A 17,281-nucleotide genomic window follows, 5' to 3' on the forward strand; every position below is an offset into this window, starting at 1 on the left:
CAAATGAATAATAGCTGATTTTGGAAGCTGCTCCACAGAAATACAGCATTTGGAATCTTGCCCACAGTACAGCAGAGTTTTATGGATATTAAGAAAAGTAGAATTTATAAAGAATTACGCATATGCTTCTTGCAGCTACTAATGTCAATTTCTCTGAACATAACCTGTTATACACATTAATTTTAAGGTTCAGAGTTCCCACACAAAGAGACAAATACATAACCCTACTTCACCTGCATATATCTATCTATGCAGGAGTACAGCACAATAATAAAGGACTAATATCTAGCGAGTTTAATTTTCAAAGCATTTTACAACTGTTAATGAAACCTGACTGAGCCCTGCCTCACCATTGCTCTTCCCGTATTGCTCCTGGGATCTCTTGCAGCACCGGGGCTGTTCCCTGAGCGGACGCCCTTTTCCCACTGCGGGTCTCCACGCAGCTCCTGCACAGCACCGGGGGGGTTTCTGCTTCCCCCTGGTGCTCCTGGGGCAGCCTCGGCTAAGCTGTGTGACCGAGGGTGCGGGTAGGACCCTCCTGTTTGAGATCTACTGAGCAGGGGAAGATCTCACCTCTCGGATGGAACGCCAGATGTGCAGAAGGGACTTAAAACCCCACAGCCACGTGATTCCACCCACCTCTTGTCTGTTGACAGCTCAGTTATTTCTCTGAGCCCTGCCAAAGGTGCTTGAGAGGAGTCTGGATAGGGTGGACTTTGCTGGGTAGACCCAGTTTTTTGGCAGGTTATCAAAGAAAGCTTCAGACACCAAAACTAAATTTAACACCTATGCATTTGAGCGGGAAGAATGAACACCAGCACCTTACAGAAATGGTCCTGAGTCTTATATCCAACGCTTCAGAGGAGACAGGAGGTACGCTTCCTAATAATATTATCAAGTACCAATCTGCATCTCTTTCAGTCATGTAATTATCAGGATCCATTAAAAACATTGCCTCATATGTCATAGTACAGACTTGATCATGTTTGCATGCACACATTTGTTAACAGATCTTGGAAATAATCATAAATGATTGAAGTATTATACTGACTTGTATTTGGACACAATAGTAATAATTTTCTCCAAATAATAACTATGTTATTTTTTTCTCACTTTTGTGTCTATATAGGTAATTAAAGTGTCCCGCTTGAGAAACAGGATGATTTCTAATTCACTTTCAAAAGCTTTTTAGTATGACAGGTATATTAATATTTCTAAGTAAGAAAAAAAGTCAAACACGACTGTCACAAAGCCAGTGTTAAGATAATTCCCTGCTCAAATCAGGGCTTGGCTAGATTCACATTAATTTCTTCCAACAAGGGATATCTAAAGATGCAAGAATCTTCAGGCTGATGGATCTGATTAAATATACCATGCACAGAGAACAAACAGAAAAGATTAGGACAACGAAAAAATAGGGAAAATTACATTTTCCATTACTTTTTTCTTAGCTTTCTAACTAAATATTGTCTAACATAGAGAACAGTGTGTTTTAACTTCCATCTACTACCCCACAGATTATTTTTCTGTCCTGTTATATAAGCACATCTTGTTTGAGTGCAATAATGCATTAAAATGATAATGAAGAAACAGCAACATAATAGAGAATGGTATTCTGCAAAGGGCAGCGCATGGGTGCAGCATTCTGTCCCACTGATTCTTTCCCAAGTGCGTGGCCCATAGATTCAGAAATATTTCATTTGTTTAAGTTTAAACACTTGAGCATCAGACTTTCATTACTGTGCTAATAAAATGGAATAATGGATTCATAATTCAGTGTACTAGTTGAAACTTCATCTGAACTTGTAAAATTTTTGTGAGGTAAGGTGAACCTAAGAATAACACTTACATTAGGAAATGGAAGTACAGAATTATTTTAGAGCTCATCTGAAGAAAATGAGGGAGAGCCTGAGAAAGTTTGTGAACACTGTAGATAAAGTATCTTTTAATTCATTTTGCACACCTCAAACATAATTTCAAATTCTTTCCCCTTTTGCTTCTTAAAGGCCTTATCAACGTCATTTTCTATGTCAACATAAGTATTTAGGGCACTGATCTTAGAAACACCTGCAGGAATTTTGAACTCCTTTAATATGTTATCCCCCTAAAGTAAAGAAAATGCTTATTTGTTTACAGTTCAATGCACATTTAAAAATTTGAATATTCAGAATCTAAATCCATTCGTGTTGTTTTACATTGCCATAAATCAGTTTTACAACAGGCTACAGTAAGTGTTAATACTTCTGGGAAAAAACATCCAAAAAACCAAGTGTGAAACAATGAACGAAACCTGAAAAAATGCAGGTTATTTTAAAAAGTATCAACTATGTTTTTATTTTACCCAAAGAGTTGCTCATTGATTAATTCAGAAGATAAGTTTAAGTTAACAGTTAATAGTTGCAATACTCTTAGTTTAACTAATCAGGGTCGATTAAATTCAATTCACCAACACCAAAATACTGTGATGATAAATGGCTAAATTTCTTTATTATTTTAGTCTGGTGTATGAGATACACCAATCCCTTTTTAAAATTTTTGTTAACCCAAATAAGGACACTTAGTGAAGTTTATTCCTATTACAAGAAAAGTGAGCTGCATCATCAGGGATGGAGCCACAATGCGGTCCTATAGTTCATTAAGTTTTGATGGTCAGGAGGCAAGACTGCAGAGTAAAATATTTGCCCTTCAGTCTTACAAGCATAGATAATTATTGCACTTTCTGTGTTACGTCGTCTAGAAGCATGGAATATAAAAAAATCCAAGTCCCCAAAAGAGTTTACAAATCTGGATCAGAGCCAAACACAACAGTGAGTGAAGTAAGCAGATGGAAGAATAAGGACTAGGCTAAGGAGCAAGTTTTTCCTGGTAAGTAGTAGTCACAGCGTAACACCTGCCTACTACCGTCCTCTGATCACTGCAGAAAGCCAAGTGTTAGTAGTAACAAATACTGTCAAGTGCCGTGGTTTTGCAAAAAGGAGTGAGCCCATAAAGAGTAAGCACTCACAACAGTTAAAATCGCTGCTTGCATCATGATTTCTAGAATCTTACAAAAAAAGGTCTGTGATTCAGAATAAAAAAATGTAAGCAGTTACATTCTTTGTCAGATGAAAGTAAAAAATTTATGTTGCTTTCTACATCTCCAGCAATTATCCTAGAAAATCATCCACTTTTCAAATGATAACTAATCTTACAGCTACTCAAAGATAACACATAAATGTCAAACTAAAGGTAAACTGAGGGATGTATACACATATAGTAGAAAACTGAAGTTCAAAATAAATCATTATGGACAGAAATTCAAGTTTAATTTTTAACTCTTTTTCACACTAGGATTACAGTGAGTCTGTTAATATTAACACAGACTTTGTTTTGATAATTAATTATAACATGCATGCTACACAAAGCAATTCACTGGCGTTAAATACCATCATATTTACACCAAGAAGAAGGAGTGTAAATGACTCGACTTGCTCTTTTTGGCTGCAATCGACTCACTATTTCTAAATCACAAAATAGACTTATTTTCCTTAAATATATACAACCCAAACCAACCTTGAGAAGGTTCAGCTTTGGCCTATTTCTTATCAGTTTGGTTACTGCTGTCTAAGAAACAAGGTGACTTCTTACTCTTTTGCAATGACTGAAAATGTGTTCATCAGAAAGTCTTCCTGTAATAAAAACACCATGAAAAATCTAGACTAATTCTTTGTTTGCTGTGGATTTATTTTTTAAAAAATAAACTGGCTACCTTCAGAAATTATTAGTTTAAATATGTCTTTTGGATTTTGCAACAGTACAATCCAAAAGCAGTAACTTTCAGTATTTTTTCATATACAAAAAGGATTTTAAAAAAGCATGACTAACTTTATTTCTTTTGAAAACAACACTAAGACTGGTGGACTTTAGTAGGAGCCAAGGTGTTCAACATAACAGTGTTCAGGTCTTTAGAAAGATCGATGCTTACACAAAATCTGCCCATGGAAACCTGCATATTTTTTGAGAGAAGAGCATCCTGAGGTTACTAAGTAATACCAAAACCGAAGGAGCAATATCAGGAAAACACTGAAGTACTTGAGAAAATAGTATTGTTAATTGAGTAGAGCACACTTTTTCTCATATCAGTATTGCAGGGAAACAGCTGCCAATGCAGCACTCATTTTTTAAGTGCAAGCAGCAAGGGCAGAAGATTTTTTCCACTGACATATAAAAATTCACACACAACATTTAAGTCAGACATTATATGCAGCAGTATGTGGGGCCAACTGAAAATTTGGATTCACTTACTGAGACCTCCTGTAAAGAAGTATAAAAATAATTCATTATTAGTTTATCTGCATAGGATGATGCAACATCTTAGTCTATTTGCAGCACTCCTTTCTAAAGCGTATCCCACGGGAGACAAAATCCTGTCAAATGAATAATTTGCCATTTTCTCTCTTCACTGGGAGAGATCAGCTCCAATCCGTGACCAGCTGAACTAATACCAGTTGCACCCTTTTACTACTCTAGGAATGCCAATCTATTAACCCAGTTAATACATTATTAATTCATTCAGGGCTCCTAAGTCTGGAAATTAAGAGGGATACTAAAATGGGTTTGGAAGAAGTGTCTTAATAGTGCCAATTAATTTTTAAATTGAATTGCGTATTAACACCTTAACCTTCAGTTCAAGAGGTGTTCAGAAGTCAGTTTATTATATAAGTCAATGGGACAATTGGTATGAAGTACTACTCAATCTAATAACTGCAGAACTGTCTCCATCCATAACAATATTGGGTTTGTACGACTTTATGACAAAGATGATGTGGTTCAATGAACAGTTACATTGTAAGACTCCAGATTCTTAGGTCCAGTTGACTCTGCTCCTAACACAATCACACAGAATCGCTGAATTGTTGAGGTGGGACAGGACCTCTGGAGATCCAGCTCCATGCTCAGAGCAGGGTCGAGTAGAGCAGGTTGCTGAGGGCTGAGTCTCGTTGGGGTTTAAGTGCCTGCAAAGACGGAGACTCCACAGCCTGTCTGAGCAACCTGTTCTAGTGTTCAAACACCCTCAACTTCTGTTACATGCTCAGAAAGTGATCTTGGAGCTATGTGATACTGCCTGCTTTTACCCATATTACCCATGACATCTGGATTATAAACTGTTCAGAGCAAAACCCATCTTGTATGATGTAATTGCACAGCACAAAGCTCATGGCGATAATAGGACTCCTACAAGAAATGCAAGTAACAGTATCTGCCTAGAAAATCATTCAATTTGAAGGCTAAAGTGAAAAAAAGACACATCCCAAATCAATATATATCACAATGTCTTGGGGAAGTAATTTGATTCTTTTTGAAGTTCTTTCTGATCACAGTACTTCTTTCTCTCTTCATTTCCACCCTATTAAAAAGCTAATTTTAAAATCTCAGCACATAGCTTTAGTCTCTTTATTTACCTGATGGTTCATGCTTATTCCACTACCTCATTATTAACTTTGGGGTGAAAAACAATGGATTGAAGGAAATCATGTTGCAGCAGCAGAACCGTGGACTGGAGACACCAATTCATACATCATTAGTTGAAAGTGACAAAAGAGTAAGTGTTACTGTCTTCAGATACAGCAACCCAGACCCTGGCTATGACAAGAAAGAAGAAGACTTGCAAATAAAGAATCCTTATGAGAACAAAATACCATCATGGGATGAAGGTTATGAGAGCTCCACCATTATTTATGCAGAAGAAAACCAACACGCTTGTTCTTGAACGATCTCAGATTAATTAAATAATCTGCAGGAAATTTCCAACATAATCTAATTGCTTATGCAGTGTTTCTTTTTCATGTGTGTTTCTAACTACACAGTCAGTTATTCCCTTTGAATAGTGATAAAAAATTCAACACCTATGCCAGTCTAGCAAACACAGTATTTCTTTCATTTCCAGATATCACATAACAAGGCAATGATAAAGTACAGTATCTTTTCCTCCAAGCACAAGAAAATACATTTCCAAAGACAAAATCAGAATAATTTGACTTTGAAACTTTTTTTATGTATGTTCATATTCTACGTGTTCAACACAAATCTCTCAACTGAATGCAGTAAGAACTAAATTGTGCCTGTCTTGCTTCATGAGGGTGGGGCATACTTCTTTCTTCAAATTCAGTGCAAGTGCCTATCCGAGAGTTTTCCCTGGGATAAGCTGGGGTTCTGTGGTTGAGCCTCAAAGATTCCTGGAGACTGTGGACTTGACCTACAATTTACAGGAGCAAACATCTTGAACTGAAATCTTGATTGAATCTTTTGCCTTCAAGTCATTAGATGTAGGTCATTATATCAGCTGAAGCTTCTTTTTTCTGAAAAAGTCATCTGAGAACAGACCTTCAGCATCAGTGACCTGGCAATACAGTGCAGTCCTATTCTGTGAGCTACTATTGATGGAAGCACCTGTGCAGAAATGTTCTTATTGAGTCTAATGTACAACCATTAGCATGACTGTGCATGCAGCCATGTTCTGAGAATAACGCCAAAACTGCACAATAACGTAATTCAGCCTCCTTGAATGCACTTTTGTTTATCATCCCAATTCCAAAGCAAAGCTCATCACGTGCTTTTAAGCATGCGTGCACCAGCTCCAGAACTATATAAACAAAATTGAATTAAACCTCAGTGATGAGTTTTTATGAGGACACTATGCATATGCATGGTGGCGCAAATGCCCTTATGTCACATCATCTGGAGCACACACACTCTGGGTGTAGGGCAGAGAGAAGGAGTTATCATCAGCCTCTAAGTTCACCCTACTATTCAAGTTTTTGGAGTATTTATATATCACTTTGGCATGAAGCCCTGGTAATTCGAAAACATTTTTACCACTAACCTCAGTGTGGTAATTCAAAAACATTTTTACACTAACCTCAGTGTGATGATACTTTTATCTGAACGTGCATCCATCACCAGATAATCTTTCAGTACAACCAGCTTTTGGAAGCAATCTGAATGTTTTTGCAGTTGTGAAAAGCATCCATAGCAGGGAGTCAAGACTAGCTGGATCCTGGTCCTCAGCACCCTCTGACCGGGCAGGGGATGCCCTGTCCCTCCAGCTGTCATGGGGAAGCACAAGTCAGCAACTCTTTGAATTTAAAAGCTTGGTAGATCAATGGAAATAAGACATCATCCTCACCCGACTAAGTTCTCTAAAGCTTCAGGCTTACTAAGGTAAAAAAGTTGAGAATTTGGCCACTTCAGTGCTTCGGCATGACTTGCACTGAAGTGCTAAATTGACTGAGGTGCAAGTCTTTCCTACACAGTTTTGCTCATGCTTGGCCTCTGAGCAGTGACAAGCAGTGGGTGAGTTTGTGCAGGTATTATTTTAGAGCTGTTTTCTCTAAACTCCTCACTGCACCGTGCTTTAAAAGTTACGGAAATGTATCTACAAAACATGTAACCTTTTATAAATTTCCATGGTGATGTCTGCGTGAAAATACGCTACTTCTAACTTCAGAAATATTTGTTAATTTTCATGACAAAAAGTCTTTGCAATCACATTAAGCACAAGAATTTTGACACGGAAAGGTGATTCCTCTCAAAGAGATGAGAGCAGTGTGCAAATAAGGTTCTGAATGGACATGCTGTCACAATTTTATGTGGAACATGAACAATACATCCCTAGATTAATATGCTTACACTTTATCTTTTATAAGTTCATAAAATATTCATCTTCTTTCCCAACTACGCTGTGAGATCAATCTCAGCAGCACTGTTAGTTCATACGAAACGTAAAAGGAAACTGATTATAGACATGAAAGAGGAAAGTCTCATTTTGGTCTAATCCAAGGGAAATGAAAATGAAACAAGGAAAAAAGAATTCAGAGAATAGGCCTTTTGTAGTTTGTTAATCTAAGATATCATCACATAAGTGCAGTAACTAAATCTTTATAGCTATTTTAATGGTGAGATAAATCACTGAATACTAAACATTATAATGGGAAATGAAGATACTAGAAATTCAAATTCAGCGAAAGATACAGGCTAATCCACATTATTCAACGCAGTAATAGCCTAGTGCTATCCAAGGAGGCTTACCAGCGGGTACAGGATAATTTAAGCTAGCGAGCGCACAAACAGATGCCATGGCGGTGGAGGAGTTGCCATTCCAAACCCAGGCAGCTACCCGGCCACTTCATTTGGTATTTTTCAGAATCCCAGCCACCACGGCCCTGCGTGCTGCGAGGATCTCAGCAGCAGTAATTCACTGTGCGAGCCTCTCACTTCTCTTTCCATTCACAGTAACAGATATTTGTAGGGTTGCTATCTTTCCAGTGTCAGGCCAAATGTAAAGGATTATTTTCTGCTAGGGTATTCTGTGCGTTTTTTTCTGTCTTATTCTGTCTCCTAGTGTGGGTATTTACTGGGATGCAATTTAAACTTGCATTTCTGTGGAAAGAGGCCATCATTTGTTTATTTTAATGGCTCTTACCAAATTTATTTTGACAGCCTGTCTCCCGGAACTTTGTCCCCGAGGAAGTTTTTGACCTCCAACAAGTTTTCTGTATCTCACCTTAATCAACTCGTGAGCAGCTAGCAAGAGCAGCACAGGAAGTATATAATACTGAGGTTTGATAAGAAAAGAGAGAAAGGAAACTGGAAAAGATCACATTTAAAACAAACACCACTACAGAGATGATCAGGAGAGAACAAAATGTCTCCTGCAATCTTACAAACTCATTGTGAACTATACTATTTAGATGAAGTCCTCTCTTTAATTTTTCCTTCACCCCCAAAGGCTGCATTTCTTTTTCAGTAGAAGCATGGAGACTATTTTCTTCATATCAGAAGTGATCAGATTTGCCCTCTGCAAGAGCTATTGCCACAAGAGAAATCCTTGAATGGGTTGATAAAGCTGAGTATTTCCCATTACTTTCCATTCTAACCAGATATATGTTTTACAAAGTTTTGAAGTCTACAATTAAATAATAGATTATTTGAAGCACTGATGCCCAAAACTATGGAAGGTTTTGGTCTAAGAAAAAAAAAAATTTCTATGGCTCTGTAGTACAATAAAACATGTATTTTTTATCAAAGCTTTCAGAATTCGGAGAACTTGGGAAAAAAGGTTTTAGATAAACAGCCTGAGATTTTAGCCTTTCTGAAGCAAAAGTTCTCAAACTCTGAAGCCAGAAAATTGGAAAAGATTATAATAGTAAGAATACTAGGCTCAGACTAGTAAAACTAGGCTCATAGAAGACATGAGTGGCAGTAGTAAATATTGTAACAAACTTTTAGTGACTTTTGATGAAATTTGCAACTGCAAAGGCTAGGAATTTGCAGTTTTTATCCAATGAAAGAAAGGACTTCTTAGAATCTTCTCAGAATCCCAAGAACATTTAAAATTCCAAGCAGAAGACAGTGAAATCAGCTAAAACACTCTGGAGCTCCGCTGGTGGCAAGATTAGTTATTACAACCTTTCCAGGCAACTAAGGGCATAGGCAAAATTTTTGTGAATTTGGATTTAAACATCTGAATTCTGCCCAAGTCCTAGATGGATATATGTCCTGTGGTGGAGTTAGGCTGTAGTGACAAGAAGCCTCATGTAAGAATAAGGCTGTTGGGTAGCTGACCTGCTAAATAGAAAACTGTGAGAGAAAAGAGGAATTATGGCCATACTAAAATGGAAAAAAAAGAGCTGGCAATGTCATGTAGTTAGCATTCAGTCACACAGGATGCGTATGCCGAAGAAGGAAATTTAACATCTTCTGAGTTCAAGTCCAATGTTACAAACACAATTACAAGGTAGAGAACTCAATTCCTGCATAAATAATAGGCACATTTAATACATTATTTTCTATTAGAGGAATTCGCTTATCCAGAAATGTGGCATACTGAAAATACAGACAGAATTCAGTTTCTTTTTTCCTGAATCTGTACAGTAGGAAGGATTACTTTCCAGTAACAAAATACATTTATTTACTGAAGTCTCACACTTCAGCTTACTCATGTGCTCAACTTGACTCCCAGAAGTACAGAGACTTACTGGTTCCTCTGTTTACAGGCTCAGATTTAAAGGAATAATAAAAGGCATTTGTGTTGTATTTGGTGAACGTGTTTCATTGTGTGCTGTTGTTACTTTTACCCATAGGAAATCCCTTGTGTTAGATACCCTTACATTAACACCTGGGACCAGTTCATGCCCTCCTGGGATGAAACCCAACAGAAAGGACTAAGAGAAAGATCTTGGCAAACCACAAAGACCTTTTGAGGCTCTTCAGGGGCCAGGCAGAAAATCTGCAAACCCGCCGCCTCAGCCACATGTTGGGACACTTGCTCTGTCAGTGACAAGGATAATCTTGTTTTACAGCTATGCCTCTATCACTGTAAAAATGAAACAAAGTTGTCTGAAAGAGTGTAGCTGCTGCAAAAGGACCTGACATGAAGTTTAATTTCCTCAGAACATATTTTCAAGTAGGAGACCAAAACAAACTATGCATTTCCATTAGTGTCATTACTGCCCTAGACCCCAAGAACATAAACCAGTGATGATATGATGGCAAGAGTTTATCCATACACAGTCAACCCCAAACTCTAAAAAATTATGCCTGCTGTAAGAGAATGCTGCAGAGAAATAACGGCATCCCTCTGTCATCCTTTAATTACAGTATCCTTCACTCTATCCTGCTCTTGACAGGTATGACCTGCCATTCCACCCACCAACTTTTGTTCATCTCTGAACCTGAAAACTGCCATCCTTTCCCGGTATGAAGATCAACTAACGTGCAGCTCTCTTTTGGGAAAACTGCTAAGGCTCCTTCCATGTACCTCCACTGCTCTGCCATGTGGATGCCTGTGCTGGGGTCAGGCTCACATTGCTGCCCACCTTCAGAAGGCAAAGTTAATGCAACTGGACCATCGCTTCTGACAGCTCTACAAGGTACTATTTCAGATGAATACAACTATCTAAAGCAGTTAGAAATGAAGAGTTCATTCAGCTTGATTTGTCCACAACACGTGCTAAATCAGAAATGCTCTGACTTGTAGGCCCTTTACAACGGGAGTTGGTGCCACCACTTATTTAGCAAGGCATCTACCTATTACCTAGTATTAATGTCATCTGACTTAAAATGCTAATGAGCACATCAAAAATTCTGATCAATAAATTATCAGAGACCCCTAAGAAATTGGAAAAAACCACCCACAGGATTCCCTTCCCCCATCTCCTGTGACTACTTCAAATATTTCCTGACATATTTCTTAAAAGCTGCATTTTTGGCAGATGTCCTAGTGTTGTACATATATTGTGGTGAACATGGAGTTAGTTAGAAATTTACTTTTAATTATCAGACAAATCAACCACTGCAGTACTATACTAACAGAATGATTATAAACTTTAAATGAAGAAATGGAGACCGCTTTAGTAGAGTGGGCTTTAGTAGGGCAGAGGACTCCACAAAGAAGTGACTGTGGAAACATTTGAGAAACTGAAGGATAACAAGCTGTTATGTCTCGTAAGTCCTCTTTTTTAGCCATTTGCTTCCTACCTCACTTTTGAACTAAAAAGCAAGGCAAAATGCAAGGGCAGGGCTACAGAGAGAAACAAACCTACTGACTCTTGCTCTCTTTCCAAGTGCCTTAGCCCATTTCTGTCCAGACCAGAGACCCTGCTCCTAGTGGCAGCAGGACACTCCTGATGGTCTTTGGAAAAGGAGACCACTACCATAATCCTCTTAGTACCTTCCAGTCAAAGTACCTTTCCAGTTCCCCTCCCATCTTCAGCTGTCTGTGCTTAGGGATCCCTTATTTCCAGTTTTGTGGGGCCCTGGTTTTGTTTATTTTATTCTTTAATCCCACTTTTGTGAAGCCCCTCACATACACAGCTTTGCACCACTGGCCAGGACCACACAGCGAAGCAGGTGAAATGACTCGCAGGATACAGACTTTAGTGATTTCTCATTGCTTTCTTCCCCTCTGCATGTGCCTATTCCACCTCTGAGTGCAGGAGGATGTTAAAAAAGTAATTCTGGGAGAACATGAACTGAAGAACCCTGGTTTCCCACAGACGTATACTGAGGCTGATAATGAGCTGTAATTGAAACTTTTCTCATCACGAAGACATTTATATGGTCTCTCAACCATGTGAATCACTGTTTAATAAGAGGCAAGTTCATGTTACAGCCTTTGGGACATTTACAGGATCTCTCAGCCCTACCCAGCTGCCTATTTTCATGAAATATCTTAATTATATTTGAGATAGATGTGGGTGAAACTGCCCAACAGCTTCAAAAGTTATTGGAGGAGTAAAGGAGACATAGCCAAGCGTGATCGCATAAAGGCCTGTTTCCATAGGAACCTAGAGGGAAAACAGCAATACAATTTGTGAAAAATTTCATTGCCGAGTCACTTTAATTGGAATTTTAAAAATATCTGACCAGCTTTAAATCACGTGCTGTAACACACGCTACATTTCTCCCGCCTTCCCCCATTCAGTACCCTGTCTGCGGACCCCCGCCTTCACGTATCCCGCTCTCCTATGTCCCGCAGGCACAAAAACTGCGCTTAAAAGTCAGGAGGTTGCTCTGCCTGTATTTTGTCAATCTCCCCTTCGGATGGAAACTATTTTTTCAGGCAAGGCAAGCTTCTCGGAAAGACATGCCAACTGCTACACTCCGCTGCTCGCACACGTGTTAGGCATATGACAGGACTAAGTAAAGGGAGAGCCCACAGGAGGGGCGGGTTACAGCATCACCTGCTGCACAAAATGCACCCCAGTCCCTGGGGCAGAGCGAAGCTACGGAGGTTGCAAACGTCGGTCTTTGGCCGCTAAGGTCACTTGGGGCTTAAGGGCAAGGAGCAGATGGCAAACCTGAGTGAGGGTGGTGAACATCTGGCGGGTGACGGTAAGTAGATTTTACAGAAAAAAACCGCCACCCTTCTCCACGCTACATACCCTTTTCAGGTGTATCGCCCGTCTGGGCTATCAGCCCCCGTCTCCCGCGGCCACGGTAACCCGCGTTGAGAATTATGCCCACGTACAACTTAATAAACTGAAGCGTGAGACCCCCGAAGGGAGGGAAACCACCCTGCGAACGTTCGCGACGCCGAGATCCTCGAGGGGAACGGCCGCCACTTGTTCGTTGCGGCCACCTACTCGAAGCCCGTCAGCCGCTGGGTCCTTCCCCGCCGTGCGCAGAACTCCCGGACCGCGGCGGCCCCCTCCCGCTCCCCCTCGGGCAGACCACCGACGCGGGGGCCGCCCGGCAGACGTACGCTCGGGGCGCCGCGGGACGGCTCGGGGCTCGGCCTGCCCCGCAGGAGCGGGGGGAGCCCGGCCGGGAAGCGCCTGAGGCGGCCGGGCAGCCGGCGAGGGGCGGCCGCGGCCGGGGCCGCCCGCGCCATCTTGCCCCCGCGCGCCCCCTCTCGGCTGAGGGGGATTGGGGTGGGGGGGGACGACGGGACCGGGCCGGGGGTCGCCGCTGTCGCCGCCTGCCCGCCGGCTGCCTTCCCCCCCGCCCCCGCCCGGGCCGCTCTCCCTCCGCCTTCTGCCGGCCGTGCCAGGCAGCCTCTCTCTCGGCCTTCACTACCGGGTCAGGCGAGGCGGGAGCGGCGAGGCAGCGCCCGCCTCGCTCCGGCACCACCGCCGCCGCCACCCCTCCTCCTCCTCCTCCTCCTCCTCCTCCTCCTCCTCCCGCCGCCGCGGCCCTCCCCTCCCTCCTCCCCTCCCTCCCTCCCTCCCTCCCTCCCCGCTGCCAGTTTCTCTACAACTAGTACATCCACGCACAGGCAGGGTCCCGGCCGCCGCGGCTGCCATGGATATCAGCTAAAGCCGGACGGAGAGGGCAGCGCGGCGCTCCCCGACCCAGCTCCCGAGCCCCGCGGGGCCGCCGCGCCCTCCCTCCCGCCGGCCGGCCGGCAGCAGCGGCGGCCGCTCCCCGCCCGCCCCGAGCCTGCCCCGGAGGAGCCCGGCTGCCCCGGGGACGGGGTGGGGGGAAGACAGGGAGGGAGGGAGGGAGGGAAGAAGCACGGAATACCGGGAGGGAGTCGGGCAGAGCATCCCCACGGCAATGTCCAAGGGCTTGAAGAAGAAAAGCCACTGGACGAGCCGAGTCCACGAGATCGTGATCGTGAGGAACCCGGAGGGGCAGCTGGGCTTCGAGCTGAAGGGGGGCGCCGAGAACGGGCAGTTCCCCTACCTGGGGGAGGTGAAGCCCGGCAAGGTGGCCTATGAGGGCGGCAGCAAGTTAGTGCCGGAGGAGCTCCTGCTGGAGGTGAACGAGACCCCCGTGGCCGGGCTCACCATCAGGGATGTGCTGGCCGTGATCAAGCACTGCAAGGACCCCATCCGGCTCAAGTGCGTCAAGCAAGGTAAGGCGGGGACGGACCCCCCCACCCTCGCCCCCTGCCCCCCGGGGCACGTCTGGGGGGGGGGGGGGGGAGCGGTGGGGAGCAACTTTGTTGCTGCAGTTTGACTTTCCCCCTCCCCGCCGGAGCCGCCCCCTCCCCGCCGGCGGAGTGGGGGGGAAGGATGCGAGCGGCGCTGCGCGGTGCCCGCAGCCGGGCGAATTAAATGTGCGTCAGTGACAGCGCTTCGCCATGCCGCGGGAGGGGGACGGGGGGGGGGACGACGGCGGCAGCGCCGCCGGGCAGCACCCCCCCGGCATCCCCCGTGCGGGGCCGGGGCGCCGCCCGCCGCGCCCCGCCGGCGGCACCGGCCGCCCCTCCGGGTGCCGCTGCCGCTGCCGGCGGTGGGGCCGGAGGAGCGGGCCGGTACGGCTGCGGAGCGGGGCTCGCTCTCGGCTTCGCTGCGCTCCGGGCGCCTCGGCCGTGGGGGGCAGGGGCTGGCCGCGGCGCGCCGGGTTAAGGGCGGCTTTAGCATCTCTTAAGTGTCATTAGCGGAAAAGTCATTCATTTGATCCCCGGTGAAAACGATCGCCTAATCCTAGGGCGCGGGGAGCTCGGCAGAAGTGGGAGGGAGAGGCAGAAAGAAACTTGGGAGAGAACGGTCTACTTTTGCCTCTCCTCCGTTTCCCTGATTTATTTTTGAAGGACTGTAATAGGTTAATGCAGTTCCAGGAAAGTCACTAGTCGAGAAAAGACGCCACAGATGCTGTTTACGTGGTTTGTCTCTGTCCTCTTTAAACTATGCTGAGTTGGGCTGTCTGCAGCTGAACGCTCCTGAGGAGGCTTCTGCTACCCCGGCAGCGTTTCTGAAGCGCAGGAGCTGTGGGCTGCTCTGGGAACCGAGCCTGTGGGTGCTCCTTGGACGTGGATGGTGCAGCGGCTGTCCGCGTAGCGCTCAAGTACGCGTTTCAGCCGGGCGCTAAGCTCAGCCTTTGAGAACTTGGGGGAGTTCTGCGGTGGGAAGATTTTCGATGCCGTGCATCGGAGACGCTTGTGCTCTGTTACTATAGCCAGCAGCCTTTGCTCAGAGGACATACAGGAGAGCTCCGCTGACATTTGGTATAATTTTGTGATTTAACTTCCTCATTGTAATTGGTGGTGTATTGTTTAAAGTGTCATTTGTGATACTTCTGAATGCTTGAAGGACGTGCCGATCACTAGTTTATCCCAAACCGACAGAATCAGTGGAAATAATTTGACTTTCACTCAGGCCTTCAGAATGTACTTCATGACACATTCAGTTATCTACATAAGGTCAAACCTCTAAATACAGATACGATCAGGGATTTTTCTATTTGTCCTTTTGGGTGAGTTGTGCAGTATGTTGTAGATTATGTCTTGCTAGTCAGGCAATGCAGGGAGACACAATGGTTTATTTGATAGGTGAAGATTAGGAAAGAGTATAATGGATTCTGTCTTGCAGTACAGTGTCATCTCTGGGCACCTGAACTCCAGGAAACCTGCTCTGTAGTTTCCTCTGTTTATTAACAATTTTAGTCTGACTGGTCTTACTGTGGTGGGATTCAAAAAGAAGCAGCGGTGGAAGTGTCAGGAAGGGTACATTGTTAAGTTATTTGAATTCTTTTTTTTTTTTTCCCCCCAGAAATCCTACAGATGCCTTACAGTAAGGCCAATTTAAGATTACGTTCATTTACTACATGAAACAGTCTCTGTCCCACCTCTTCACTGTTTTTCTAATATTTCTCTTTAAGTCAAAGCAATCACCAGTGATTCATTAATGTGTGTACCCTTAATAAAGATATCTGTCATACATGCATTAGGGACATTAGTCAGGCTTTTCGTCCGTGGATTACTGCAAGTTTCTTGAATGAGACATAGAAGATGAATTCTAAATTCCGCCTAGTTTATATATATCTTTCTCTCTCTGAGGTTTTTTACTTCAGTATGTTAACACACTACACTTTTGATGCAAGTCGTCAAAGCACTGGCCAGATGACTGCGTGTTTGGAAGTGACAGTTCGGCATAGATTCTTGGACTGAGAGCCTTCCTGGCTGGAATGATCTTTCTTGTGCTCCAGCATCCTTTATTTCGCCAAAGGGAGAGGCCTTCTGGATCCAACTTCCTATTTTTTAAAAAAAAGGTCAATGGTTTGGTATTTTACCACCTGACTCCTCCTTCAGTGTAATTGTCTAATCTGTGCACCCTTTGGTTACAAAGCACAGGCAGCAGGCATCTACGTTACAGTAACAAATTACTATTCCCTAACAGTACTTCGCAGCACTGTGGAGGAGAGAAACAACTGGGCACTAAAATCTTTATATGTTTTTGTAACTTTTGTTCTCCTTTTAATTATAAAACACCTTTAGTGTGCTGGAACAAGGTTAATGACTCCATTATCATAGTTTCCACACAATTTATCAATGATATCTCTGTAAATTAGAATAGCATGACCTTGAATGCACCATGTGACTGTAGCTGCTTCTTCAGTGCTGCCTAGGAATGAAGTCAGAGAGAGAAATGTGGAGGTAGGACATGACTATTTATAATGTGATGCTTAAGAGACTGTGAGTATTTCTCATTTGAAAGTTTTGATAATTCAGCAGTGAAAATTCACTTGTAGATGAAATCAGGGAATGGCTAATTCGGTTTGCAGGAATTAGCTCAGTTGTTTTGAAGTATGGAAAATAAAGGTGCTTTCATGATTTTTCATTACGTTGTGTTTGATTAAACACTCCCCTCTTGGAAATAATGAAATACTTCATCTTTTATCACATTACGAGGTGCAATGCTTCTTTAAAAAAACACCGATGGAATATTGCTGTTTTATGTGAGCTGAACATCTTGAGCTAAAATTATTAACTTAGAAAAAACAATCATATAATGTAGGAGTTGCTCTATATCATGAGGAGGAGTAAACATCATGAGAAACTAATTAGCAGTTCCAT

At 43.2% G+C, this 17,281-nt stretch overlaps 1 protein-coding gene across 10 annotated transcripts in view; it reads left to right on the forward strand.

Moving 5' to 3' along the window:
• The first annotated feature begins 13,999 nt into the window (after positions 1-13,999).
• MAGI2 (membrane associated guanylate kinase, WW and PDZ domain containing 2) overlaps positions 14,000-17,281 on the forward strand; it is a 763,702-nt gene continuing 760,420 nt past the window's right edge. For all 10 annotated transcript variants that reach the window (XM_049814030.1, XM_049814031.1, XM_049814020.1 and 7 more), the window contains exon 1: positions 14,000-14,338. In XM_049814030.1, the coding sequence (XP_049669987.1) occupies positions 14,038-14,338 (301 nt within the window). In that variant the 5' untranslated portion in view covers positions 14,000-14,037. The remainder of the gene's footprint in view (positions 14,339-17,281) is intronic.

Source organism: Accipiter gentilis, chromosome 11 (assembly GCF_929443795.1).
Source record: "Accipiter gentilis chromosome 11, bAccGen1.1, whole genome shotgun sequence".
NCBI lineage: Eukaryota > Metazoa > Chordata > Aves > Accipitriformes > Accipitridae > Astur > Astur gentilis.